This window comes from Plodia interpunctella, chromosome 20 (assembly GCF_027563975.2).
Source record: "Plodia interpunctella isolate USDA-ARS_2022_Savannah chromosome 20, ilPloInte3.2, whole genome shotgun sequence".
Taxonomy (NCBI): Eukaryota; Metazoa; Arthropoda; class Insecta; order Lepidoptera; family Pyralidae; genus Plodia; species Plodia interpunctella.
This window is the reverse complement of record NC_071313.1, coordinates 7,608,143-7,635,665: the sequence shown is the minus strand read 5'-3', so window position 1 is coordinate 7,635,665 and position 27,523 is coordinate 7,608,143. Positions and strand designations below refer to the sequence as shown.

The 27,523-nt window shown below is 33.1% G+C and overlaps 1 protein-coding gene across 9 annotated transcripts; it reads left to right on the top strand.

Moving 5' to 3' along the window:
- The first annotated feature begins 241 nt into the window (after positions 1-241).
- On the top strand, positions 242-27,303 carry LOC128678802 (glutamic acid-rich protein-like). 9 transcript variants are annotated; one of them, XM_053760614.2, is made up of 10 exons: positions 242-1,947; positions 14,255-14,322; positions 15,312-15,326; positions 15,678-15,745; positions 16,444-16,461; positions 17,945-18,103; positions 19,708-19,872; positions 24,572-24,673; positions 25,354-25,465; positions 26,002-27,303. In XM_053760614.2, exons 1-10 carry the CDS (start codon positions 333-335, stop codon positions 26,101-26,103), a joined length of 2,424 nt encoding a protein of 807 aa, XP_053616589.1. In that variant the 5' UTR covers positions 242-332; the 3' UTR covers positions 26,104-27,303. The 9 variants fall into 9 exon arrangements, with proteins under 9 accessions (XP_053616589.1, XP_053616588.1, XP_053616592.1 ...); XM_053760613.2 differs by having other exon boundaries at positions 15,678-15,757; XM_053760617.2 differs by lacking the exon at positions 15,312-15,326.
- The last annotated feature ends 220 nt before the right edge of the window (positions 27,304-27,523 follow it).

Sequence of the window (27,523 nt, the reverse complement as noted above, 5' to 3'; positions counted from 1 at the left end):
GTATTCTTTTTAATTAGAAGACAATATAGAACAATAGCATCCGTCGATGTGTCCCCTATTATCTCTTCATAAATTCCTCATATTACGAGGTCGCATAATCAGGTAGTAACTGAATAGAAGTTTATATTAGGCATATTGGAATATTGAACAAGATCGTAACGTCCACACTATTCTTTCCGAGCAGCACCGTTCATACCACGGCGAATTGATTTGTAAACAATATAAATAATATCGTCAAACGGTACACAACAGTCGGTTCTTTGCGGCTTAGCAGCCACCATTCGCTATTGAGACTACCTACGTTATACACGTGTTATTAGTTATGTTATAAAATGATCTACCAAATTTTATTCTTATGCCTTTTATTCTTTGTGGACGCTCGCAGTGTTGAAAAAGTGAGTGAGAGAAACGTGACAAAACGTGCGGCTAATACTGAATTCTTCCCAGACTGGGTGCCATTCAAAAACAAAAATGGAGACGAACTGGGTGAGTTTGTTCAAGTTGAAACAAAGAAAAAACCGAAGAAAAGGCTAGCTCAACCTATGAATTTTAAACTAAAACAACTTGAACCTCAGGGTGATTATGATGATTTCGGCGGTGGTGGCGGTGATATAAATGAGGGTGAAGATTATGAAAAAAAGGAATGGTCGGATCTATATAGATCAGGTATAAGAATAAAACCCCAGAATTTAAGTCACACAGATTTATCGGATATAGATGGTCTTGTAAATATTATAACTAATAGTAACCCAATACGGGAACATCGTCCACTTCTTGTAAGAACAACTAAGAAACCGACAACAGTAATTGATGATGATGACTATTTAGATCAATCGAAGGAGACAGATTCTCAAAAGAGAGAAAATAGAGAAAAATATGAACAGGAATTAACGACTAACAAAAAAGTACAAGAATCTGCAAACAAAACCTCAGACGAAGATTATAATTATGAAGACGATAAAAAACAAAAAGAGAAACAAGAGCAGATGGAAACGGAACGCAAAGAGAGCGAAGCACGTAAAGCTTTAATTCTTAATGCTGTGGACGAATTAAAAGCTCGACATGAAGTAGAGCAGAGAATTCTGTCTGAAAAAGAAAAAGAAGAGGAGATATTCAAAGAGGAACATGAAAGGGACAGAGTTGACACTGATGAAGGTCGTGATAAATACGATAGAAGAAAACCTAAATTCAGAAATTTTTACGATTTGTATGACGATCATTTTGGACAAAGCACATCTTACGACAAGTATGATATAATTATAGAGAAGACTACGCCAGAACCCACGACGACAGTTTCTACTCCCCGTAAATCTAAGAAAAATAAAAAAAGAAAAAATAAAAAAAAGAAGCCAGTCGAAACACCTGGACAGATATTAGTTTACAATAATCCTGAAAAAATATCTGTGTTCAAAAACCCTGAAGCATTCATGTACAAGGACGACGAAGAATCAACTACTTCTACAACTAAGAAACCGAAATTAGTACCTAAAAGGACAACGGCACATCCCAAGACAAGAAAAACGGGGAAATTTTCTTCAAAAATTTCAATGACACCAAATTCGATAGTTACAAGTCCTAAAAATCGTGAGGGGTCCGTGCGCATATCCTTAGTGCCCCAAGCGAGTGGGTCCGAAGAGTCCCCTGCTCTATTCTTTCCTCAACCCAATAATCGCAAAAAGAAACGCGGCAAAAACACAACAGCAAACACTGATTCATATGTAGATGAAACCGTTGCCGATATTACTACCAATAATTATACAACTTTTGATGAATCTGTAACCAACCAAACAGAAATCGATGCGACTGCATCCGATACAAAATCAATCGATGTTACTAGTCCACCTGTGAAAGATGCGGTCGTGACCAATTCTGATACAGTTCCAGATGTGGTTGCAGCTCCTACAGAAAAGAAACAGACAAATGAAGGCAACTACGTTCACAAGAAAGGTAAGCTTTTTATACTCATTACGCTTATTCATAGATTTGAAAATAGTAAAATCTAAGGACGAAAGTAATGTAGTTAATTATGATCGCACGTGTCTCGTATATTTTCACGGGACTTTTACGACGTGGTATCGTCACTGATTCAGTTTCAGTAAAATTTTACTTCAGAGAGAACTCAACAAATAGTACGTTGATAAAACTGATCGATCAAAAAATATGTTATTTTATCGCGTTTTCATTATTTAAGCGGCCCGCGAAGTATTTATATTATACAAACATAATACCAAAATAATATTCCAGTCATGAATATTATTTAATTTTCAACATACCTCTGACTTATCCTAGTCACAACTATTATTTGCCCTATAGCACACACGACAGGACATATAATGACACATAACAGAACATGCAGAGTATGTTTACACGTGTGGTTTCCGTCCTAGAATAACCTAAAGCATGTCGTACTAGATAACTAAGGGACAAAAGCCTACACAGCTGATAGGCAGCAATTAGCATTCCCAAAGAGGGCTGGCAGGAAATGAGAGCCGAATTTTCCACATACGATTTTTATGTTGATCATGCTTCTCTTGTGGTACCACAACCGAGAGCGTGACCCGCGAAAATTAAAAAAAACATAATTTATGTTGAAATATTTTGAATTATATTTCGGTATAAAAAAATCAATGCTTCGCTGGCCCCTTAAATTGCTTACTTATATATATAATATTTGTTTTATCACAATTTCTGATGAATAAATACTACTGCTTTATCCCTAGTTCATTGGTGGAAGTCATTCCGGAACTTCTGAAATCGACAGTTGTAAATATAAGCACATTGTTGTTTAACAATTAATAAATTGTTATTTACCTTTTGTTAATTTTTAATCTTTTATTTATGTAATTTTGAACATTTAGCGGCGGAAAAATATATAGGAATCTCCCGTCGTTCCTTTCCACACGATGATTTCACCAAACGAAAAATAATACATACAACAATATATAGTTACTAGCAAACACAAAAAAATATCGTTTTCTAATTAAATTATTGTCACTTCGAAAAAGATTGACAGGAAAAGTTTTAAGAAGTTACTCTAAGTTACACTTGAATAATATATGTGTGAAAGAGAAACAAACATCCAACACAAACTTTTGTAATTATGTATGTAATTCATGAAATCAATTATTTTGAGGTCTAATACCAAAACTTAAAAGTGCACTTTGATGCACACAATGTGCATATTGGACTTCCTTTTTGGAGTCCATCTGGTTTGCTTATATTTCTTTTACCTAAAGAGAATATAAACGAGATTGTTTTTAGCTATGATGATTGGAAAATGTGCGTTCAGCCGCTTGGAAACAGTCAGCTCTTTTATAGTACAGTATAGTAGTAGATGAGACGATGCCATCAAATTCAAATTTTTATTCGAATAAATAATCGAATAAATAATCGAATAAATAATCGAATAAATAATCGAATAAATAATCGAATAAATAATAGAATAAATAATCGACTGAATAATCGACTAAATAATCGACTAAATAATCGAATAAATAATCGACTAAATAATCGAATAAATAATCGAATTAATCGAATAAATAATCGAAGTCCGAATTACTCGACTCAGAATGTTAGGTTCGCCCCTTCACGGTCTGTCCTTGGTTGGTTCTACGAATAAATTCTTCGTTGAAACGTTAACCGAAAAAAATCGTTCGCTCTATCACGGTTTTCGCGAATTTGTTTATTTATTTATTGTACAAAGAACTCATGTTAAAAGTACACACATAATAACAAGAATGTAAATATTCAATGGCGGACTTATCCCGATGAGATCTTTTCTAGTCAACTAATGATAGTCTTTCGATAAAGGAGTTATTTCCAATTCTCTCTTCGGTAATCGTTTTGACCTCCCTGGACGTCCTCTCTCTCCTTTATTTGATCAAAATAAGCACTTAATGATTCGCTCCTCCTGAAATGACCTCCACATTACATATTATGTTTATATGTCGACCTTACACAGGCCAATCTGTAACTATTTGCATAGCTTCAACACAATGGAATAGAATCTATTCAATAGAATAAAACAATACTTTTGAAACTGAGTTTAGTATTAGTTGATTGATGGAGTTGAAACCAAACATATCGATGTCAAATAAATAAATATATAAATAAATATTAGGACACAATCACACAGATTGAGCTAACCCCAAAGTTCGAGACTTGTGTTATGGGATACTAACTCAACGATACCATATTTTGTAACAAATACATATATTGATAAACATCCAAGACCCGGGCCAATCAGAAAACGATCATTTTCCATCATGACCCGACCGGGGATTGAACCCGGGACCTTTCGGTTCAGGGGCAAGCACTTTACCACTGCGCCACCGAGGTCGTCGCAAAAACTGACAACATAATAGACTCTAGTACTCAATATTCTGTTTCACTTCCGTGGAATTGCAATATTACTAGGACGCAACACGAAATGTAGAAATAAATTGAACCTCTCTCTATATCAAAAGCAAATTAATTTATTCCAATAGATATCAACACAAATCGATTTGCGCGGATTATCTCCACAATCGATCTGTCAATCAAGTTTTTTTTTTTTTTTAATTACACCGATTTTGGCAATAACTTGGATATGAATGAACGGGCAATGTGTTTCGTTCAAATTCAACTGTGAATGGAACGATTGATTGAATATTGAACGTTACGAAAATATTGTAAATTGGGTTTTTTTTTTTATTTAGTTTTTTTCGAGATTGTGTAATTTGTGTATTTAAATTAACAAAAGTTTACATCACCACTGTTAAATTGAGAATCACATCACATGATTTAAATGATAGATGTAAATCGTGAATAAATACTAATCCTAATATTATAAATGCAAAAGTAAAGTTGTTTGTTACCTCTTCACGCTCTATCTACTCAACCAATCTTCTTGAAAGTGCATACATGTAGTTTGGAGTACGGAGAAGGACATAGGGTACCATTTATCCCGGAAAAATAACTGTTCCCATCGGAAATTACGCGGGTGAAGCCGCGGACAAAAAGCTAGTGAATAAACTACAGCCGCTTTTAAGTTTAGAAATCGAGCATTTTATGAAAAAATAAATACACGTGATATCTTACTACAAATTGTGATATTTTGTGATTTATTCTGAATATTTTCAAGCTTCATGTGTTTAAAAAAAATCTAACACAATTTATAAAAGACTTGTAAATAAAAAACCCTTAACACACCCTAATAACCCTCTGATAATACCACCCGTTGTGATAAATGTCAATTTACTTAACAACGTAACCTAACAGGGTATTACAAAATACTTATATACATACGAAGTGGTATATATTTGAAGCGGTGGTGGTGTAATGGTTAAGACACCCAGAAAGTCCCAGGTTTCAATCCTACTCGCGCCACATGAGTTTGTATACCAATGTGACTCATGTATAATAGTTTTCATCGACCACCATTTGCTTCCGGTGAAGGAAAACATCGTGAGGAAAAGTGCAGACTTGTCGATTATTAACTTGTTTGTGAAATGGAGAAGGCAAGACAAGAAAGTGGTTGTGTGTCGACCCTTATCCATGAGGAAATACGACTATGAAGTGAGGTATGATACGGTTCTTGGCTAGATCCTTTATGAAGTTTCAAATTAATATTAATTATTCTAAAAAATGGTGCTCGTTAGTTTTCTTATTCGTTATAGTTATAGTAATTATCGGTTTCCATATTATGTCTATATGATTATTGATATCACGTCTCACGTCCTTACAGGGTAGATAGAGCCAAGTGCTGCGCAACTCGATTTATATCATAATCAGAGTTGAACTAAGTATTCAAATATAAAGGAACTCAAAGAAAGACTACACTTTTCGCTTTTGGGAATCGCTTTTGGGAAAATGCCTTAAAATTATTATAATTACATCCATTTCCCTTGATTGACTTTTACAATTTGCACGGGGGTAGATGCGCCCGGGAAATTCTGTGTTTTGATTTCGCTTCCAGATATTGTCAAGACCCATGCTAGCTATCTAAGAAACCTGTCTTATCGGGACAAACCACACAGATTGAGTTAAACCCAAAGTACGTTCGAGACTTCTGTTATGAGATACTAAGTCAACGATAGTACATTGCATAACATTTATACATATACAGACAAAGATCTAATCTCAAAAATATCGTTTTCCATTTTGACCTAACAGATGATCGAACCCTGGACCACCAGAGTCGAAAAAATTTAGATAATATTATTTTTATATATGAATGGAATATGACTGAAATCGAGTGAAATACTTAGCATATTCTTCTGGCGTACCGGCAAATGTGTCGGTAAACAATATTTCTTTTCACAACAAACACGATTTCTTGTATAGTTACACTTATACAGCTATGAATGACATTTGGCAAATAAGCTCCATGTCATGAAATTTCTATATTTTAAAAGATAGGTATAATAAAATAAAATTGATTGGGATGCGATGAGATTGAATACAAGTTTAATTGACAAAACCGATGACTTTCATTTTCCGCTACAACGTTTGAACGGCTGAAACGATTTTGATCAAAGATATCTAAGAACCATCGCATAAAAATTACCTATCAAATAAAAAAACCGCATCCAAATCGGTTCACCCGTTGATGAGCTACGATGCCAGATACACAGACACAGACAGGTACACAGACAGACAGGCAGACACACTTAGCGGTCAAACTTATAACACCCATCTTTTTGCGTCGGGGGTTAAAAATTTACTGTACAATGCCAATTTAATTTTTATTAGGGTTCCGTACCCGCAAGATACAAATGAACCCTATTTTCCTCTGCTGTTTTTGTCAATCACTGCATGGGTTCTATCTCTCAAACGAGAATAAGTATTATGCATTAATTAAGTATTATTTATTAATTATACATAAATTTATATTTAAAAAATGGTAAGCCCTTCTGGCATAATAGGTACCAACACTGTTTGAATGAGTTTCTTTCGGCATTTCTTCTCAGCAGTGGTCGTTCCGAAATGCTAGTAGTTTGTAGCTTTGGTAAACATCATTTAATTTAGAATATGACGTGAAAAAGTGCCTGTGAAAGAAGGCCTAATTTCTGAAGAAATGATTTTGATTTTGATAAGTAGGAACTTACTTGAAATTTTCACAAAATGTTTTAAGGCACAAAATTTAGATATTACAGTTGTTTAGGTTTGTGTTAAAATCACGCCTGTAATCAAAATGGCCAAGACAAAATAAATAAATGAAACTTCAAGACACAATAACCGAAATACAGTTTATTTGGGCTTATATGTTACTAGATCGGGCTCGCGACTCCGCCCGCGTTTATTTCTCATAGGAGCAGCAATTTTTCCGAGATGAAAGGTACCAAATGTACTTCTCCGTACTTCAAACTATATGTATGCAAAATTTCAGGAAGATTGGTTGAGTAGATAGAGCGTGAAGAGGTAACAAACAAAAATATTTTCGCAGTTACAATATTAAATATTATATTAATATATATTTAAATACATGCTTCAGTTTAAAAACATAGTGGGCCGAGAAGAATATAGCTACTCGATTATAACATATTAACAAAATAACATGAATATATTATTATTATTGTGTCTCCTTTTAAAAATTCACGGTATTAAGTCCGGTCCTTTGAGGAGCTTGCGTGGGGATATGGATCCAACACGTAAAGGCCCTTTTATTATTACAACGAGTTTATTTGTTAGCCAAATTAAAAACTCCCGACTTTCAATATTAATTTCGCTACAACTTTTGAACGGCTGAACCGATTTTTATGAAATATGTAGCCATATTTCATCAGAACACTCGGGATAAAATTATCACAAAAAAAAAAAGAAACTAAGCGAAAATCGGTTCATCCGTTTTGGGAGTTGGGGAATACACAGATACACAGACAGACACGTTAAACTTATAAGACCCCAATTTTTGCGTCGGGGGTTAAAAATAACATGATTCTTAACCCCCGACTCATCGAATCCGAATTTTTTTCACTTGTCGGATAAATAACTGAGTACGAAGTAGGATCCAGTTACCCATTTAAAGATTATAGGTTTTATTGATAATACCGCTATCTAATACGTAGTCATTGAAGTGATTCACAAACCAAAGCAAAATGTATACCTTTTAAATAAACAATGTATACAAAAAGCCATTTGTTAATCCGATATTTTCGTTAAAGTCAAAAAGAACAACATTACGTTCCATTTGTCACAGAATTGAGAATAATGTAATGCAAGAATGGAAGTGTCATGAACATACATTTTATTTTATTTACCGAAACGACTTCTTGTAATTAATTGGTCGTTTTTCAGTTTTATTTTTTTTTCAAAGTCCTTTTTTAAATTTATTTGTTACTTTTCACGCTACATCCAACCAAACATTCTCACTGAAATATTTCCTCAGAGATGAACATACGATACGATATTTATCTCGAAAAACAAAAAGAAACTAATCTCCAACTTTTTTAATAGTTTAATTGTACATGTCACAGATGCTTAGGTACTAATTTTGAAAATTAGAGATTAGTTTGCCGAACTGAAATGGTCTATAAGACCTGGATTTGTTAATCACACGGAGAAAATGCTGCGGTGAAGTTAGTTGCGCCGCTTCTTCGGCAGTAGACTTAGTTTAAGTTTAATTTTTTGACGTCAACAAGTGATGTATATCATTCTAAATTGAATAAAGATTTTTTCTCGTTTGAATTTTAATTTCAATTTGAATTTGAATTTGTCTCGATTAGGAGCTCAAGCTCAGTTACTGTTCCGAATTGTTCGGAGGCGTAGTATTCCCGCTCAATAACAGAATAATTTTATCTCATTATATTTGCAAAATCTATTTTAGGATGGTTCGCAGTGCAGAGCGTTACGACAGCTGCGGCCGCGCAGTCATTACGATCCGTCAATTATCTTGAGAAAGGAATCATTTCCTAAATCAATCATTCATATAATTAACATTACCACAGTACATATTAATTATTTTTAATGTCAAATAGTAAACTAAATATTCGTCTTTGTTAAAATTGGAAAAATATTGACAGAAACACCCTTTAGCTGTTTCTCTTTCCCCATCTTATGCGAGGACCATGCCGAAGTTACTTAACCGCAACGAAGTGTGAATTAAACTACAAATATAAATTAGTACTGCGAAATCTGTTTATCCGTGTCCAATAGTGTTACTTTTAAACTGATTCGTCATTCGATTTTGAACCCTATCCATAAGCCCTAAAGTTTAAATCGTCGTTACCATAGAGTAATCAATATTTCCAGTGTTGCAATACGTAATATTACAGTGTAAATAATTAAGGGAAAGTGAACTAAAGAAAGTTAAGTTGCGCTGTAACTTGCTGATGTTAAAAATGTCACAGTCGTCGTGGTTCGGTGAGTTTATCGTTTGATTGACATAGGTTTTAGAAACCGGTGGGTATGAATGCGATTCCCAAAGGTCAAAATATAAGATCCTCTTGTATGTTGACCTCTATTACTCTGTACTGACCAGTCGACCACTCGATTAAAAACCTGTCATTATACCTTCAAAAACAATAAAAGATAATATTGGGCCTGACCTTTGAAGGTCCAGGGTAATTGCAAAAAAAACTTTTTTTTTTAAGCCGTATGAATGAGCCCTTTCAATTAGGTGCAATGAGCATTTTTTGCTTTTGAGTCTTGTAGTCTAATAACTATACACTGTACGAACAATGATTCCCATGCTTGAACTAAATAATATTTTTTTAATTATAAAAAAAAATTCTAATCAGATTAAATCAAATACTTGTCTTCGAATGATGACAAGTGCGTAAACTGTGGCGCCAGATTTATGTGTTCTAACCATTGAAGTATTCGCTACAGAAACGACTATATAATGACAAATATTTTTTTATACAAAAAAAATTGCCATAACATTTTGTGATCATCAAAAAAAATCATAAATCCCGGTACATCTTTATTCTAGAAATGGTATTAATTTGTTTTTAACTTTCTATTTTACAAGAATTTACTCGAAATTACAAATTTATTACTAATAATGATAATAAATCATTTATTGCAGTTTCACACTATAGAGACTAAAATAAAAATTAAAATAGTACCTAATAAAATAAAAAAACAATAATATTATTTACTGTTATTGTCGCTATGCACGGAAAGCCAATATTTAAGATAAGGGCTGCTCAGATAAGGTTAACGAAGAAAACTTAACGAAGTTAAATACTTAAATGCTTGTAAAATGTTGTTTTATGCATATTCTTTTTTTTTTTGCATTTACTTGATCCATCATTTAAAACATCAAAACAAAACATTTAACTCTTAAATCGCTTAAAAAAACGTGTAATGGTTCCATGCTATATCCATAATACCTACACTCATAACATATTTATCATATATTATGCCAATATCGAATATAAATTAACTACACATGCACACTTAAGCTATTTGTTAAAATTAAAAATTAAAACTAAAATAATAATATGCATTTTTGTATGATTAACATTTTAAATTAACAAATTAATTATCAGATTAGAATTTCATTTTCACACCGAAATTAAAATAATTGCTTTGAATAAAATCTCCACGTACTTCAGATCAGACATGCCTTTGGATGGATTTTGTTGCTCTTTCACGCAAACCACTTACAAATGTACAAGTCACGTGACCGTTTTAGCTAATACATTTTTACAGTTCCATAGGTGATTCAAAAGGCAAAAATGGAATATATATATATATATATCTATTTGATGTCATCTTGTTACATTTAACTCAATACAGGTTTCTTACTATGAGGGTATGTACACAGTAGATTAATAAGGAAAATATATTACCTTTTTGGGAAGTCTGTTAAAAATAGGAAAACATGCATATTTTCAGATTCTACCCAATATTTATTGCTATTTGACGACCTCGGTGGCGCAGTGGTAAAGTTCTTGCCACTGAACCGAGAGGTCTCGGATTCGATCCCCGGTCGGGTCATGGTGGAAAATGATCTTTTTCTGATTGTCCCGGGTCTTGGATGTTTATCTATATATGTATTTGTTATAAAATATAGTATCGTTGAGTTAGTATCCCATAACACAAGTCTCGAACTTACTTTGGGGCTAGCTCAATCTGTGTGATTTATCCTAATATATTTATTTATTTATTTTAACACTAGGTGGTTTATTTCATACAATTTTACTTTTTTGTATTAAAAAAACTGTATGTGTTATTGTCACGATTCATAATTTATCCCGTTCAACTTTGTGATATGAATTTGCAAAATACGTTTTTTTTTTTTTTTTTAATTTATAGACTGATTTACAGCCTATAAAGTCTGCTTCATGAAAAATATTAACCATAATACAATTTTGATAATAGAATTCCAATCGTTACCAGAGATTTGGAAACATTTGAATTAATATCATATGTTCTCTGAACCAACATTTCTGCAATAATAGGTATTTTTATACCATTAGTATAATCCAGTAACATAATAATCCAGTGTTATATATAATAAGACTTATCAATATTATTATAATAACTATATAACTGGATATAAGCCAAAATAACATAGTTATAGTAAATAACAAAATAACTTTACAGCACATTAATGAACTATGATTTTTCAAAAATTTAATTTACTAATTATAATAACTTATTTTTAATTACAATTTTTACTTATCAAAAATAATAAGAAATAATGTTAAAATTATAATTTTTAAACTCTCACATTGAAAATTATACAAAAAAAAACTTATTTAAATGATTATTTATTTCTTATTTCGTAACATATGTATGTATATATAACATATTATTAACGATTGTAACCTAATTATTAAATTGATTAATTAGCCGTGTCGTCTACATGCTTACTTCGTTATGTATAATTTATATATAAATAATATATATAAATAATATATTATGTACGATAAAAAACACTTCAGTCCTAGCTAAAGCTACCGTGATTTTTTTTGGAAATCGATCCGTTTTTCCATACCAATTTATTTCAATGAAAACAATCTAAATTAAAAATTAAATTTTTTGCGTGAAAGAGTAAAAAAACATCCACACAAAATCAAGTTCGTTTTATATATCCCTCGTCTGAGCGTTTTCCTGGCCGTTCTTCCTTTGCCGTTGAGCGTCGGAGCCCAGGAATCGCTTTCCTACCGTATCGTGTCCACTTCGCACCGTCGTCGGCATTTCTATTTTTCAGAACGTTGTTTTGTTCGTGGTTGAGTTCATGTTAGACAATTGCACTATATTTTACTGATTTTCATCAAAAATGTCTTGTCATAAAATATGTCATCGTTCGAATTAACGTATAAAAATCTCCCAAAGTTGATGAATTTTTTATCACTTCCGACAGAATCGACATTCGAATTCGTTCAATGCATAAAGCGCTTGAATTGGAACATAACCGCGATGCCGTGTGAACGGATACAAGAGTAATGTATAACGCACATTTCAACGCGCGTACGCTCACGCGAACAAGTACAATATTGGTATCAAACATTTAGCATTTCATAAGCAGAAGGATTGTGAAGATTTCCCTTGCGGGTGTTTACGAAAGATATATCATATATCGTATACAAATGGTATACAAATTATTTAATCTGATAACGTGATACCCTAGAGAGTATTCGGGTGAATTTCATTCGAGCGTTTGAACGCGGCGTGTAGCGTTTCATTAGTGTTCGACAATTTTTTTGAATCATTTTTTTTTTTAATTAAACATTTATAACAATAACTGGCAGTACTTTAATTGTTTATAAAATAGGATAATTAAATTTATTGTATGGTATTTAATTTATTATATTTAAATTTTATTTAATAAACACTAATGACAATCCACGGTGGAGATCAAAACGCTCGTGAAATTCACCCATTCAGATGGTTTTTGTCTTTTTCAAATCTCTCATTTTCGTGCGTATATATATTATAGATTGTAGATTCCTAGGACAGTATAGGGGAGCACTAAGAAGGGATTTCCTGAAATTCCCACTCACACACGAAGTTGTGGGCAAAAACTAGTACAAAACATTAGAGTCTATGCCACTTCTATTTTGTTTATAATTATGTCAAATTCTGTGACACATACGTACAAGAATATATATATATGTAGGGTTTTTGTCCGCGGTAATCTAAAAAAGATACGATTATTGTCGCGCAAAAACAAGGCAAGCAGAAATAACGGCCGGCAATGCAATTTTACCCCTGTTATTGCACATGTTTCTGGGCAGCGGTGACCACTTACCATCTGGTGACAGGATTGCTTGTTTATCGCCTTAATAAAATGCGATAACATAAGAATAAAAAAGCCAAAAATATGCAAACTTTGACCATATATTCCATCGTGCTAATAGCACTATCAAGCGCTTAGCGCCATTCTCTTATCAAGCATTTTAATGGTTTCTTCCGTTCACCATAGAGCGTCGGAGCCCAGGGTGTTACATTGGTCCAATTCTGTTTCTTAAAAAAAAAACTATTTCAAAGGTTAGAACTGAACTGTACTTTGACTGTGTGTTGAATTCAAAGTTTAATCGTTGAACTAGGGTTTTATATTAAAGAATTTTGAAATATCTTTGTATAGTCAGTCTCCCCAGTTTCCAAATCACTATGGCCGTTATATAGAACTGTATGCAATGGCAATAGCGGTTATTTTGCAATGGTTGTGTATACTACAACGTGCTGTCTGTTACCCTTTATCTTTCTACTAATATTATAAACGTCAAAGTCAGTAAGGACATTTAAATTTTGACGGATGTTTGATACAATTTCACGCAAAAATTGCAACACAAATTTCTATGTTAATTTCTTTGTTAATTGACGTCCTTGGAGAAAAGGCCGCGGTGAAGTTTGCTGCGCCGCTTCTTCTTCACCTGCGCTTTGGAAGCCGGCAGTAGACTTAGTTTAAGTAATTTTTTTGACGTCAATAAGTGATGTATATCATCCTAAATTGTATAAAGAATTTTGAATTTGAATTTGCTATGAAATGAAGTACCGGTACGCAATATATTTATTTTATAATATTGTCTGAAACGATTGATTTTTTTTTTAAATCTTGATTAGACATGACGAGGTAAGCATAAGGGCCGAACTCCACTAGTGCCATGCTCTGCTAGCCAAAGCTTCCACATCCCAGATGAGCGAGGCACTGCACGACAAAAATCAATAGCTTTTCATTTTTCATTCATAGTTTGTTCGAAACTTAGCATCAATTAGCATAGGTCAGCACAGCTCCTGTCGAGTCCGACCCTAACAGTTAATAACATAAAATAAAAGTAAATAAAACATTAAACTAATCCGATTATTTATATAACAGGAGGAGATCGGGAGTACACTTCTTCACACGAAGAAGTACATAGAGAAACTGGGAAGAAAGCGTATGAGGTAAGTTGAATTATGAAAGTACAAGAGAATGAACAAAAGTTCAAGGAAATGAACAAGTCAAGAGCTCTCAGAGCGTTTCGACCACTTCGGCTGCGCTGTCATTAAGTCAATCGCCGTCAATTTTCTTGATGAAGGAATCCTTTCCAAAATTAATCATTCATAAAATTGACATTACACAGATTGACAAAACCATAGTATAGATTAATTATTTTAATGTTAGATAGTAAAACTAATTCTTGTCTTTGTTGAAATTTGAAAAATTGTAATGACAGCGCGGACGCAGCGGTCGAAACGCTCTGCGAACCACACAAGAATTCAACCTATCCCTAATTCATCACACCACTACAGTATCACCCTTCATTTTATAAAACACCATATGAAATGGTTGCAAATCAAACTTTATGCTATAGGTGCTCATATAAAACTAGACTATTGGACTGTTAGACCCCCTTCAAATACCCCAAGGAACCTACAGGATGTCACTATCTGAGTGTGTGCTCAGCTCCCGAGATCTTACGTATAATGTTACAAATAATTTTGTATACAAATGTTGAGCTAAAAAAATAGGCCAATATGATACTTTCAAAACAATAAAACACGGAATGAAAACAACTAATTAGAACCAAATAAATAAAAACTTCATTTAAACTTCAAGCAAGCGTTGGGCTTCGAGGCGCTACCGCCGAGTATGCAACCGTGAACATATTAGAAAAGGATTTAAAATATTATCATTTATCAATACTTTTGATGTCAATTTATTTTTGTAAACTAGTACATATTTGTGTACAACAAAATAAAAACAAAAGTAAAATTGCATTCTGGTCCATTTTAATCTATATCTATGAGTAATGTAAATCAAAGTGATGTGTGCGTATTTAGATATTTTTGGTTATAACTTTCTTTTGTATCAATGTGCTTTGATTATGGATTTAGTAAGTACTCTACTAATTCCATGGCTTTGATATCAACGATATTTTTTTTATTGACAGGACCAAGAGGAAAAAGTATGTATTTAAAATTAATTTCCCATTAGGATATAGTTACTTAAATTACACTTTAATTTAGCGAAGTTTCAACTAAACCAGCAACTGACTTATACATGCACCAAATGTCGGCAAACAACATGGCGCTATTAAGACGCGCTTACCCTCACACTTAAGTAAATTTAACAGTGGATATGCAATGGAAGTCAGAAAATGTAACACATTTATCGAAACAAATGTATAGGCTAGTATATTTTCTGAAACGAAAGTTTAATTTCTCATTGTGTCTTCAATTCCAATACTGGGTTCTAGGCATCTTTAGGTTAGCTATAAATATATATACTAAATAATATATCCATTTTTATATTGCAGCCGGCAATCAAGAAGAATAGAGATTTGGTGCAATTACCCAAACCAGAGACTAAACTGTCTGATCCCTGGTACATCTTAATGTAATAATACTATGTGTTAATATTTTATGTTCATAGTCTTGATAATAATCTGATAATTACAGAAGCGTATTGTAATCTCCGAATCTTTTGTATAGATAGGTACATATTTTGCTAATTTTATAGATTGTATCATATATAAAAACATCTTATTTAAGGCGTTGTTGATGACATTGTAAAGATTTTTTTGGCATAAAAAAAAAAGCCAAATCAAACCGCTCTATTGAGCAGATTGTCAGCCCTTTTCATTTCATACACTAAAGTAATTAATATTTCAATACAACTAGAGTAATTAATAAATCAATTACTTAAGCGCAGGTTTTCTCATAATGTTTTTCTTCTTAAACATTGTGGTCTATGCAAGCGTTTAGTTCAATTGAATGATTTGAAGTTACTGTATTCAAATGTTTACAGATATATTTGTTTTCATAGAACCAATATATCTATGTACGTTCTTTGGAAATTTCTCCTGTTTCTTACCGTACTAATGAATGGCATTCCATTTCTTTGCCGATATCTTTTTTTTTACTACTGAGCAAGCGAACTAGCAATCTTTCTTTATTGATATCTCTATTTTCTTGTACACTTTTCCATTCATCAACTTCATGCATACTATTCAGTTTTTCACGTATCACTTCATTCTCATCACCTCGTCACGTTAGAATTATCATAATTTATGATTTTTTCAGCTATTTTGGTGGTAATCAGTAAGTATTACATCGCATTTGTGTTTTGTAAAGAATTTTCATCCAAAATTCTTCTTAAACCTTTCCCCATCTACTTAAAACATAATACTGCGTTCAAGTCAAGGCTTTTGAGCGTCGTCTATAATTGAAATCCTAAATTTGTCTTCGTGGTGTTAAACATTGTGCAAAACACTGTGGTTATAACACTTGTGGAACTTTTTCATTAGGCATCTCATAGGGCATATAGTTGTATACTTCACATGTGCGTCTATCATTCGTACATTACTATATTCGCATCTCATTTTAAAAACATCATTGTTTTCCCAGTTATTGTTATGTTTAGTCTAAAAAATGTTGTCATAACAATTAGGTATTGTTTGATTTCTAAACTTCTAGTCCATTCAATCTTAACTGAATTAGGAGCAATAGTTATTATTTATACTATGAATATATAAACTAATGACTGATAGACAAATGTTTCTTTATTTGGTATTCACAAAGGTATATTTTGAGAATGACATAATGAGGAGAAGAGTTTTGATGATATATTTTTTTGTACAATTTTTTTTAGATTATGTATGCAGTCATCAGATTTTTCAACACAAATTGTTTTGTATTTGTGTCTATAGAATAAATAAATAAATAAATATATTAGGACAAATCACACAGATTGAGCTAGCCCCAAAGTAAGTTCGAGACTTGTGTTATGGGATACTAACTCAACGATACTATATTTTATAACAAATACATATATAGATAAACATCCAAGACCCGGGCCAATCCGAAAAAGATCATTTTCCATCATGACCCGATCGGGGATCGAACCCTGGACCTCTCGGTTCAGTGGCAAGAACCTTACCACTGCGCCACCGAGGTCGTCAAAATACACGAGAATACACGACAATATTGGTGTTGGCATGGGCTGTTAGTGTTGTCTTCTTAATTTGTTGGTTTCAGCAGTGTTTACATTTATGATTCAATATTATTATTTTAAGGGCGATTCAAATTATTTGGTTCACAGATTTATAAAGTAGCATGGGTTTTTGTATTCATAAACGTAATCTAATCGTTAAAAATTTTGTTACTCACAAATTGATTTGTTTTAGCTATCAAAATTCCATGTCAAGAAAATATATGGTATTTAGATAATCATGTATCGTGTTTCCAAATTCTTGATAATCATTAACATCTTCATCAACATAAATTACTGTAAATGTATGTTTAACGAAATTATTAATTATCTTTGTTGCACAATAATTTGCTTTAAATTAAATTAATTAATTAGTATACTTACTAATGAGTGAATCTCTCAATTTAAATTCAGCAAATTCCTGAATTTATAACAGAACTATGATTTATTCAGAAACACAGAATCGTAAACTCTTAACTTACTTAAGTACATCTAATACAATAAATCCACCAAAGTCTAAAACTTAATAGCAGGCTATATATATATTAGTTGACCTTATCATATGAATCTAAAATGTTTTTTTTAATTCCACAGGGAAAACATGAAGAAACAAAGCAAGGTAAAGGGCACCACGATAAAGAAGACCATTCCGGAGAATACATTGACAAAGCAGGGACTGACAAGAAACACCACGACGAATCAAACCAATATGGAGCGCATCACCATGAGGAACACGGCAAAAAGCACGCAAAGGTAAACAATTTGATGCCAGGTAAGCTTGTTTTAATTTTGATTTATAATAGTATTCGTATGTCTGGTTTTCCCTGAATCTCCTTGAAAAACTCAATTGGTATTGTTGTGTTATTTTGAACTGTTTGTTCGTTTTTATTGCCCTTAAAAATGTTTTGTTTTGTATTGTATTGTAAAAACTGGCGGGATTAGGCAGACCACCAGATAAATGGCAAATCGACATGGGAAAAGAGATCCAGACAGGCATACTCAATCTCCGAACAAACTTTGGCACGGAACGAGGAAACCCGAACCCATGTAAACTGTTAGAAGGTGTGGACGAAGAAGAAGATTGTATTAATGATTTCAAACGCACCTGGCCTGCAGTCTGGCCTGCAATGGTGGTGGTTAAGTCACTTTCTCAATGGTCGTTCATTGGATGACCGAAAATTATTATTTTATATTTTTATATTATTATTAGTATTATGTCAAACTCCTGCATGTTTCAGATGTTATATACGTGTAAATGGTAGACGACGATAATAAGATATATAATTTACCATGAAAGGTTCACACAGAATTTACACAGATTCATACAGACAATTGTCTGTATGAATCTGTGAAATACGACGACGAATGTATTGTTATTTAGTCTGCAAACTAAAACCCCAAATCGTTATACTTATCAACTAAATCAATAACACATAAAACTAAAAAATCAGTGCAAATTTTAGGCAATTTAATAGAGGATGCTTTATCTTTTTTGTGTATACAGAATCAGCACAAGAAATCTGAGAACAAACAAATAAATATACTGGGAATAAAATCCAATTCTTTCATCTTTTCATCGCAGTGACGTCCCATTAAAACTGAAGGAGTGACACGCTCCACTTTGTTTTATTTCATTTTGCACTGGACTGGTTGTAACTCGTTTTATGAAACTATTTAAATGTCATACATCTTTAAAAATTTTACGTTAAATTTTTACACTGACGCTGGCCCAAATGCCACTAAGAATAAGCGAAGATACTCGTAAGAGAGTGACTGTGTTCATAATGAGTAATTTGTTAATTAAATAGTATTGTAATGCGACTTATGTTATTGACGAATTTTGATTGAGTTTATTAACGAAACGTGTTGCGGATTCTCCTATTATACAATTTGACGAAGCTTGTGGCAGGCAAACTTCTGTACACATTCTGACGAAGCATATTACGAATACACTTCTGGAAATTTTATTTACTGCACAAAACTTTGTTTTTAATAATAAATCTTACATTAATTTGTAAGTATATTTTCCTTTCATCAGCACTTGATCACAATCATAATATGTTTCAGTATACCTTTTGACCATGTACTTTATTGTGTACTTACATGTTATATTACTAATAAAAAATTATACATAAATTTATATTTAAAAAATGGTAAGCCCTTCTGGCATAATAGGGACCAACACTGTTTGAATGAGTTTCTTTCGGCATTTCTTCTCAGCAGTGGTCGTTCCGAAATGCTAGTACTTTGTAGCTTTGGTAAACATCATTTAATTTAGAATATGACGTGAAAAAGTGTCTGTGAAGGCCTAATTTCTGAATAAATTATTTGATTTTGATTTTGATTTTGATAATCAGTACGAGGAATCTGGGAAGCACTCAAAGGGCCACAGCACAAAAGGCAGCCACGACATACATAAGAAAGAAGAATACGAGAAACGAGTCGAATTCTTCGAGGAAGATGGTGACTCGTCAGAGGAAGAGAAACATGGTGGCTTCAACCACAAACGGGAACATTCATCGGTAACTAGTTTTTTTTTTATTCTTCAAATTTATTTTTTTATTCCTCCCACCGTAAAGTTGACTGGAAGAGATCGCTTTAGTGCATTTAGTATCTTTTATTTTGTCTTTGATTGCTTATACTGATGTCAAGTTTTATTCAAATTGCAATGAGGGTGGTTCGCAGAGCGTTTCGACCGCTGCGGCTGCGCAGTAATTACAATCCGTCAATATTCTTGATGAAGGAATCATTTCCAAAATCAATTGACATCACTACAAAATTCATAAAATTGACATTACTACAGTACAGATAAATGAAAAGTCATATAGTAAAACTAAATCTTGTCTTTGTTAAAATTTGAAAAATTGTAATGATAGCACGACCGCAGCTGTCGAAACGCTCTGCGAACCACAAATGACTGTATTCGAATACCGCCATCTAGTGGCAGCAGACGCATATCGATCTCACCAGAGAATACCAGTGTTCAGGTTTCCTCGAGATGTTTTATTTTCACCGGATGCAAGTGATAAGAGTGAGAGCTATGTAATAACATTATACTATCTATATGGACCTGTTCTCACAAATAAACGATTTGATTGATTGATTGAAAAAAAAATACCATATATGAACTGGGGATGACTGAAGCAAATGGTAGTCGATGAAAAGTACTGTACATGAGTCAGATTTTGTATAGAAACTCATGTGGCACAAATAGGCTTCGAACCTGGGATATACCACCGCTTCAAAATACATTATTGTTAATAGTTCAAAAAGTTAATAGTTTCAAAACTATTAGTTTCTATTCTACTATTCAAAGTTAATAATTACAAGTGCCTTAAACATTGTGTTTAAGGCACTTGTAACTATTAACTGTAACAGTCCTTGTAACAGTAAAATAATTAGGTATGAGGAAAAAAACAATAGAATTGAAAATAGAAGTATTTTGTCATTGATTTTGTATAAAAAACCGTAACGTGAAATGAAACGTGCCTAAACAATTTTCACGGTTATCTTCATTGATTGGTAGAAATCGTTTTTGAATAAATATTAGTAACCTTGTCCATTGGCGAATATTTGTAATACATTTTTTTATTATTTTAAGAAAACAAACATGCGACTAAAACGCTAAAGTATTTTATTTCGAACTATGTGTTGCCCGCGGCTTACGCCAGCGTAAATTTTCCACGTGAACAGTTATTTTCCAGGATGAAAAGCACCCTATGTCCTTCTCCATACTTCAATCTACATGTATGCAAAATTCAAAAAGATTGGTTGAGTAGATAGAGCGTGAGGAGATGTGTATGTATGTTTGTTACTCTTTCACGCAAAATATACTGGACGGATTGTTATGAATTTTGGTAAACGGGTAGAATATAACCTGGAGTAACACATGGGGTACCTTTTATCCCAAAATTTCCATGAGAGAGAAATCCTGGGGCGAAGCTAGTAATATAATCAATATAAAAGTTTGCCTTTTTTCATATCAAAAAATGTGTCTTTTTGTGTGTAGACATTTTTTAGGTTAGAGACAACTCGGACAACAGTTAATAATGTCTAAAGTTAAACTCTTGTTAAACACACTATCCTCCCATTTTAAGATGTCACGTTTTTACACGACATTTTCTGGTTCTAAATGTTTTTCTGTGTCTCCTTATTCTGGACGGATAGTAAATACTAAGTATCCGCAAAAAATAAGAAACTAGCCAAGTAAGTAAAACGAAGAATTTTTAAATGTACGAATCATAAAAATGAACAATTGATAATTTTAAAAAAATCAGGATAATAGGTAGGTGAGCTCTGTGAAATTTTTGAGATAAATTTAATTCATTTATTATTAAAAAGAAAGACACAGTAGATACATTTTTTATAAGATTTCACATTATTATAGAATAACTTCGTGTATAAAATACAGCCAGTATTATTTTCTCATAGAAAAATGACGCCTCTGCCTTAGTAAATTAAAACCATAATCCCCTTGTTTCACCGTGTTAACTGATAGCGGACTAAGCTTAGAACGAGTTTTAATTATAACTATAAACTCGGCTTACTTCGTAACTTGGAGATTAAAGAAGAACTCTTAATGTAAAACTTGGCTACGGCTATGATCTGTGATACTTGTGAATCTTGTAGGAAGGATCTGTTAAGTTGGCGGTAATTTTATATTTATTAACCTTTTTTTTACGGAACCGTTATATAACACTTCGTTGTCCGTCTGTCAAGAATATTTACCTCAAGAACCCTTTTATTTATCGAGTTAAAAATACCAAATAGTCGGGTCTGCAGACAGAACCCGTCTATGGCAATTTCAAGTCTAAAAATAAATACAATAATAAACTAAAAAACTTCACACTCGTTATCAAGATTTTTATTTAAACACACAAATACTGGTGTTCGGCGAATTTCATAATAATAATATTTCAAAAAATAGATTCTTTAATAAGTTATTTACGTTTTTAGTTAAGGAATAAAAATAATTAATTATTCAGTAATCGGGAGAGAATTTGTAATGGCACTTTTATTTTCTGAAAATTTATTAAAGAATCTATTTTTTTTAGCTTGGAAATCATCTCGTGTCCTTCACTTGCAATCGGATCGAATCTTCCGACGGACGCAACTAGTGTCACAACACTCGGCATTCTTGAGAAACTTTAATAAATGAAACCGCAAATTTTACACGGCGACACCGCAGATGTCAACTCATTTGACACAGACTCAAAATGTCTACTGTCAAATCAAATTAGTCTCGTCCTTTCATATTGCACTTTAAGGGTTTCCACATGTAAAAAATTACCATTTAAAATCATTTTTACGTAACTTTATTGATAAGTAAACTTATTGTATTTAATTACATATATATATGTACATATATCAACATGATATTATTACGTTATACCGATAATTGAGTCATAATAGATAAACAACTGTTTGAATTACGTCTAAGTTACGAACCGGTGCAAATGTGCCGGCATTTCCACCGGTTCGTAACTTAGATGTAACTAAGAATGACAAACGTTATGAATTAAAATTAAGTTATGACTGAAAACAGACAGTTATGGAACGAAAATAGATTGTATATATTGTTCATACGAGTATTATGCTCGGTATTTTCTTAACTTACGAGTATATATTTATGCATACGCAGCCAGTCAATTTTCAATTCAACTTTTGGTATAATAAAATTGACTGTGCTCCAAACATTTGTCTCGTGAATATTAGATTTCATTGACCACCTACGTCCAGTGAAGGAATACTTCGTCAGGAAACCTGCACACTGGTTGGATGTTAAGTCCACTGGTTTGTATGTGACGACAGCCACTAGATGGCGATAGTTAAAGAACATGTTAGACGCCTTTAGGTGACTTAAATAAAATATAACAATAACACACTCGACAACAATGAAATTGATACGAAAGAACCACATTACAATCAGGTTACATAAGTTATATAAAAAAATATTAAAAATATACGATATCCTATTAACTAACAAAATGAGATTAAAATAGAGACCATCAATCACGTTTTCATTAGAAAAAGCCATTACAAAAGCACATTTAGATGGTTATATATATAAAAAATTAGGCCGACCTACTGTTCTTTAATATCCGTGATAATAGACTACGGTTAAGCTATTGTAAGTCTTGCTTCTAAAGCCTAATTTGGTTTTTATAAATCGATTTTGCGTAGAAAAATACCTGGCGTAAGAAATCAGATATCTCTTTACGAAATAGTGGTGTGGTGCCCTTCGAAGATACATTTGGATTACGTTTAGAAACTATTGGGTAATTTGTACGGAATAGGGTAGACAAGGTCAGTAAAACTCCCTACTAGATAAAGCATAAGAAGCGGTGGTGGTGTAATATTTAAGACGCCCGCATGTGGATCTAAAAGTCCCAGGTTCGAATCCTACTCGTGTCGTATGAGTTTGTATACCAATCTGACTCACGTATACTAAACTACCTATAAGTGTTCATCGACTACCAATTGCTTCCGATGAAGAAAAACATCGTGAGGAAACCTGCGCACTGGTTGACAGTTAAGTTCACTAGTGTGTATGCGACTAATTGTGACTAGGTGCTGGTATGTAGTCGTAAAAGACATGTCAGATATCTTTAGGCGACTTGAATAAAATCTGACACCAATGTTAGCATAATAACACACTCGATATAATAAAGTATAACTATATAACAGAGTTCTGAATATGCTGAATTCCATATGTCAAAAGCCAAATGTTGACATGTTTAATTACTTTGCCGGAATTCACAGTTATGACATTATTACATAAACATAAACTTGTATATAGCGTAGTCACGTTAGGGTTAAGCCTGTAATGACACGTGGAAAATTATGATAAATAAATAAATATATTAGGACATATCACACAGATTGAGTTATCCCCAAAGTAAGTTCGAGACTTGTGTTATGAGATACTAACTCAACGATACTATATTTTATAACAAATACATATATAGATAAACATCTAAGACCCGGGCCAATCAGAAAAAGATCATTTTCCATCATGACCCGACCGGGGATCGAACCAGGGACCTCTCGGTTCAGTGGCAAGAACTTTGCCACTGCGCCACCGAGGTCGTCAAATAAATATGATACAAACAATAATTATGAACAGAGCAACCATATATCATTTAATAGATTATTTTTGTCAACGATGTGATGTGTTTGTGTGCTGTGTGTGACGATGTCGTAATAATGATTATGTTTCAGGGTGGGCACTTCAAGAAAGCCAACTTGGAAGCTGGTCACCACGCCCGCGACAAGGGCGATGCGGGGCACCACCAGGCGGGAGGCCATGTTAACGGTCACAAGGTATGTCGTATCGCCATTATAGGCATTTGTACTTAATTTGAGTGTGCTTGAGTATAACAACTATATTTTTTTGAAATGATGACGTTCCAAGAACGGAGACAATTAGGAATATAAAAAGTACTAGCTTTTCACGCGTGAATTTCAGTTCTTAAAAGGAATCGAAGTAAAATGTCAGTTATTCTTTTATCGCGTTTTCTAAGAATGGTAAATTTTTTTATTACTATGATTCGAATTTGTATTTTTTGTCATCTTTAGTTCAATTCCACGTTTCTGGCTACGAATTTCGCTAAGTGTTCCGAAACTTGTCCTGTCCCGTTTCCTGAAAATTGTCCCATGTCGTATGCCGCAACGTGTCCCATTCCATTTCCCGCTACGTGTCCCACTCTCGGTTCCCGTAACGCGTTCTGAACGTTTCATGGACCTGTACTAATCCAGATAATGGGAAAAGTAATAATAATAATAATAATAATAATAATTTATTTATTTCATAAAAAACATACATATTTGGACTTACGTCTAATTAGGTACAGTAATAATGTATTTAGGTAATCGTAATCACATAATTATTGGTTGAGTCCATCACACTAGTGTTTAAACTAGGCCGAGCCTGTATTATAAACACTAGGTCCCTTCACATGAACATAATGATGATTTAACTATATGAAAAATTCTGTTTCCAGGGCCACAAATCATCAGAGGGCCACGACAGTCACGGACGCCACTACCACGCCCATTTCCGCGAATCTGGGATGCATTCAGGAAATAAGTGGGGCCACGGCCACTCCTCGCCAGGTGCGAAAAGTTAGGCCCGATTCAGTGCGACTCGGATGACCTACGCGGATGTCCGCGACGGACGGTACAATGCATGTAGCGGATAGCTCTCCGGGTCGCGGATGGCTCCGCATCGCACTGAACGGCTTGTATGGGCTACATGCATTCTAGCGTCCGTTGCGGACGGCCTCAAGGCAGCCAGTACACCTCACAACTTTCACTTGACAACATTTCGATCGTTGAAATGTGAGCTTTAAACCGACCAGTGTAGACATATTTTACATAGACAAGCAGAGTTATCGACAACATGGATATCTAACCCGGTGGCAGAGAGCAGGAAGTCGCTGCTGTAGAATTTGACGCGAAAATTTCATATTGAAATAAATTTTAAAATTAGCAATCTTAATTTCAGAGTATCTTTGTCGTTCTGTGAGCGAGATTACAGCGGCGTCAAGTATAATTCAATGATCCACGTGTCACGTGTTTAGATATTAGACTTACATGGTGAAAAAAAAGAAAATATTTTGTTACATTTTTTTTTTTTCTTTTATTTACAGCAAAGATCTCAAATGTTGTTGCAATTGATCGCCGAGCTGACCAATTCTATGCTGGCCCGCAATATTACGGATGAGCTCACCCAGAGCGAAGAACAGTTTTAGATTGACACATTTTCCGCCGTCAAATTATGCAAAAATATGCATTTGTCATTTTTTCTGTCTGCGGTTTAGAGAGGAAATCGCATGTTAATGTCAATATTAAAAGAAATATTGTTGAAAAATGGAAAAGGAGGTTTTTTTATCAATAACTTATGATGATCTAGAAACATAGATATATACTTAAAAGGCATCTATTTAAAGACTAACTTCAATGACTAACATATTTAGTTATCTATCAGATAAAAAATAAGACAAATATTGGCAAGAAATAAATTATTTTCTTAACTATTCGATGATTCAAATGTAATTTTTTGAGCAAAGTTTTTATTTAAATATCATTTACTGTAACTGTAACCAAAAAAAGCTATGTTATTGTGAAATAATTGTGTAACGCTTGTAACTCCTGTGATATATACGTACGATTGTAGTACCTACCAAATTGGTACAAAAAAATTTTTTTTTAATCTTTTTTCCTTGTTTCATACATATATTTTTATTAATTACCTAAATTATTTGAAGTTTTCTTATTTTTTTTTTAATCGCAAATAAATTGTAAGTTTGAGTGGAGAACGAAAATTAATATTATCATTTTGCATCACTACTGGGTATAGTCGTCCTTTTTAAACCAAGTTTCCACCATTTTATACCCAAGGGTTCAAAAAGTTTATATTGTTAATGACATATTAATATTAGATACAACTTATTTAAAGTATTGTAAACAAATACATATATGTCTACTAGCTGTTGCTCGCAGCTCCACATGTTATCCACATATAGTGGAGCCTATGTTTGATCTCGGGTCAATAACTAAGTATATCTATTCCAAATTTCATCTAAATTTGTCCAGAGCGAATTTAGGATTTATAATCGTCCAGAAATAAATATATTTGCTGTTGAGATGATGAGCCCATGGGGTCCTGAGGCAAAATCCTTATTGACTGAGATTTCAGCGCGTCTCCGTGATGTAACGGGCGATCCAAGGGCGGGCAGTTACTTTGCACAGAGGATTGTCATAGCGGTTCTGAAGGGAAATGCTGCCAGCCTTTTTGGAACCCTTCCAAGCGGCGACGAGCTGGAATCTCTTTATTATTTATGATTATAAATTTTGTAAAAAAATTGTGTAATTTTTTTAATGTATATTGTTGAAATCATTAAACATATATATTAAACATATTCATGAACATTCGTCTACTCAACTGAGCTATCCTTATATATAATGGTTGTCCTCATTGACACGCGATGCGACTGAGCTATCCTTATATATATATGAGCTATCCTTATAGCTATATATATATATATATATATATATATATATATATATATATATATATATATATATATATATATATATATATATATATATATATATATATATATATATATATATATATATATATATATATATATATATATATATATATAT

What these genes read in the sequence shown, in the direction of transcription:
- LOC128678802 (XM_053760613.2), top strand. Translation starts at nt 333, where the DNA reads ATGATCTACCAAATTTTATTCTTATGCCTTTTATTCTTTGTGGACGCT. An exon ending in CAACTACGTTCACAAGAAAG is followed by an intron (nt 1,948 to 14,254) that starts GTAAGCTTTTTA and finishes TTTATATAACAG; the next exon opens with GAGGAGATCGGGAGTACACT. An exon ending in ACGGCAAAAAGCACGCAAAG is followed by an intron (nt 18,104 to 19,707) that starts GTAAACAATTTG and finishes TTTGATAATCAG; the next exon opens with TACGAGGAATCTGGGAAGCA.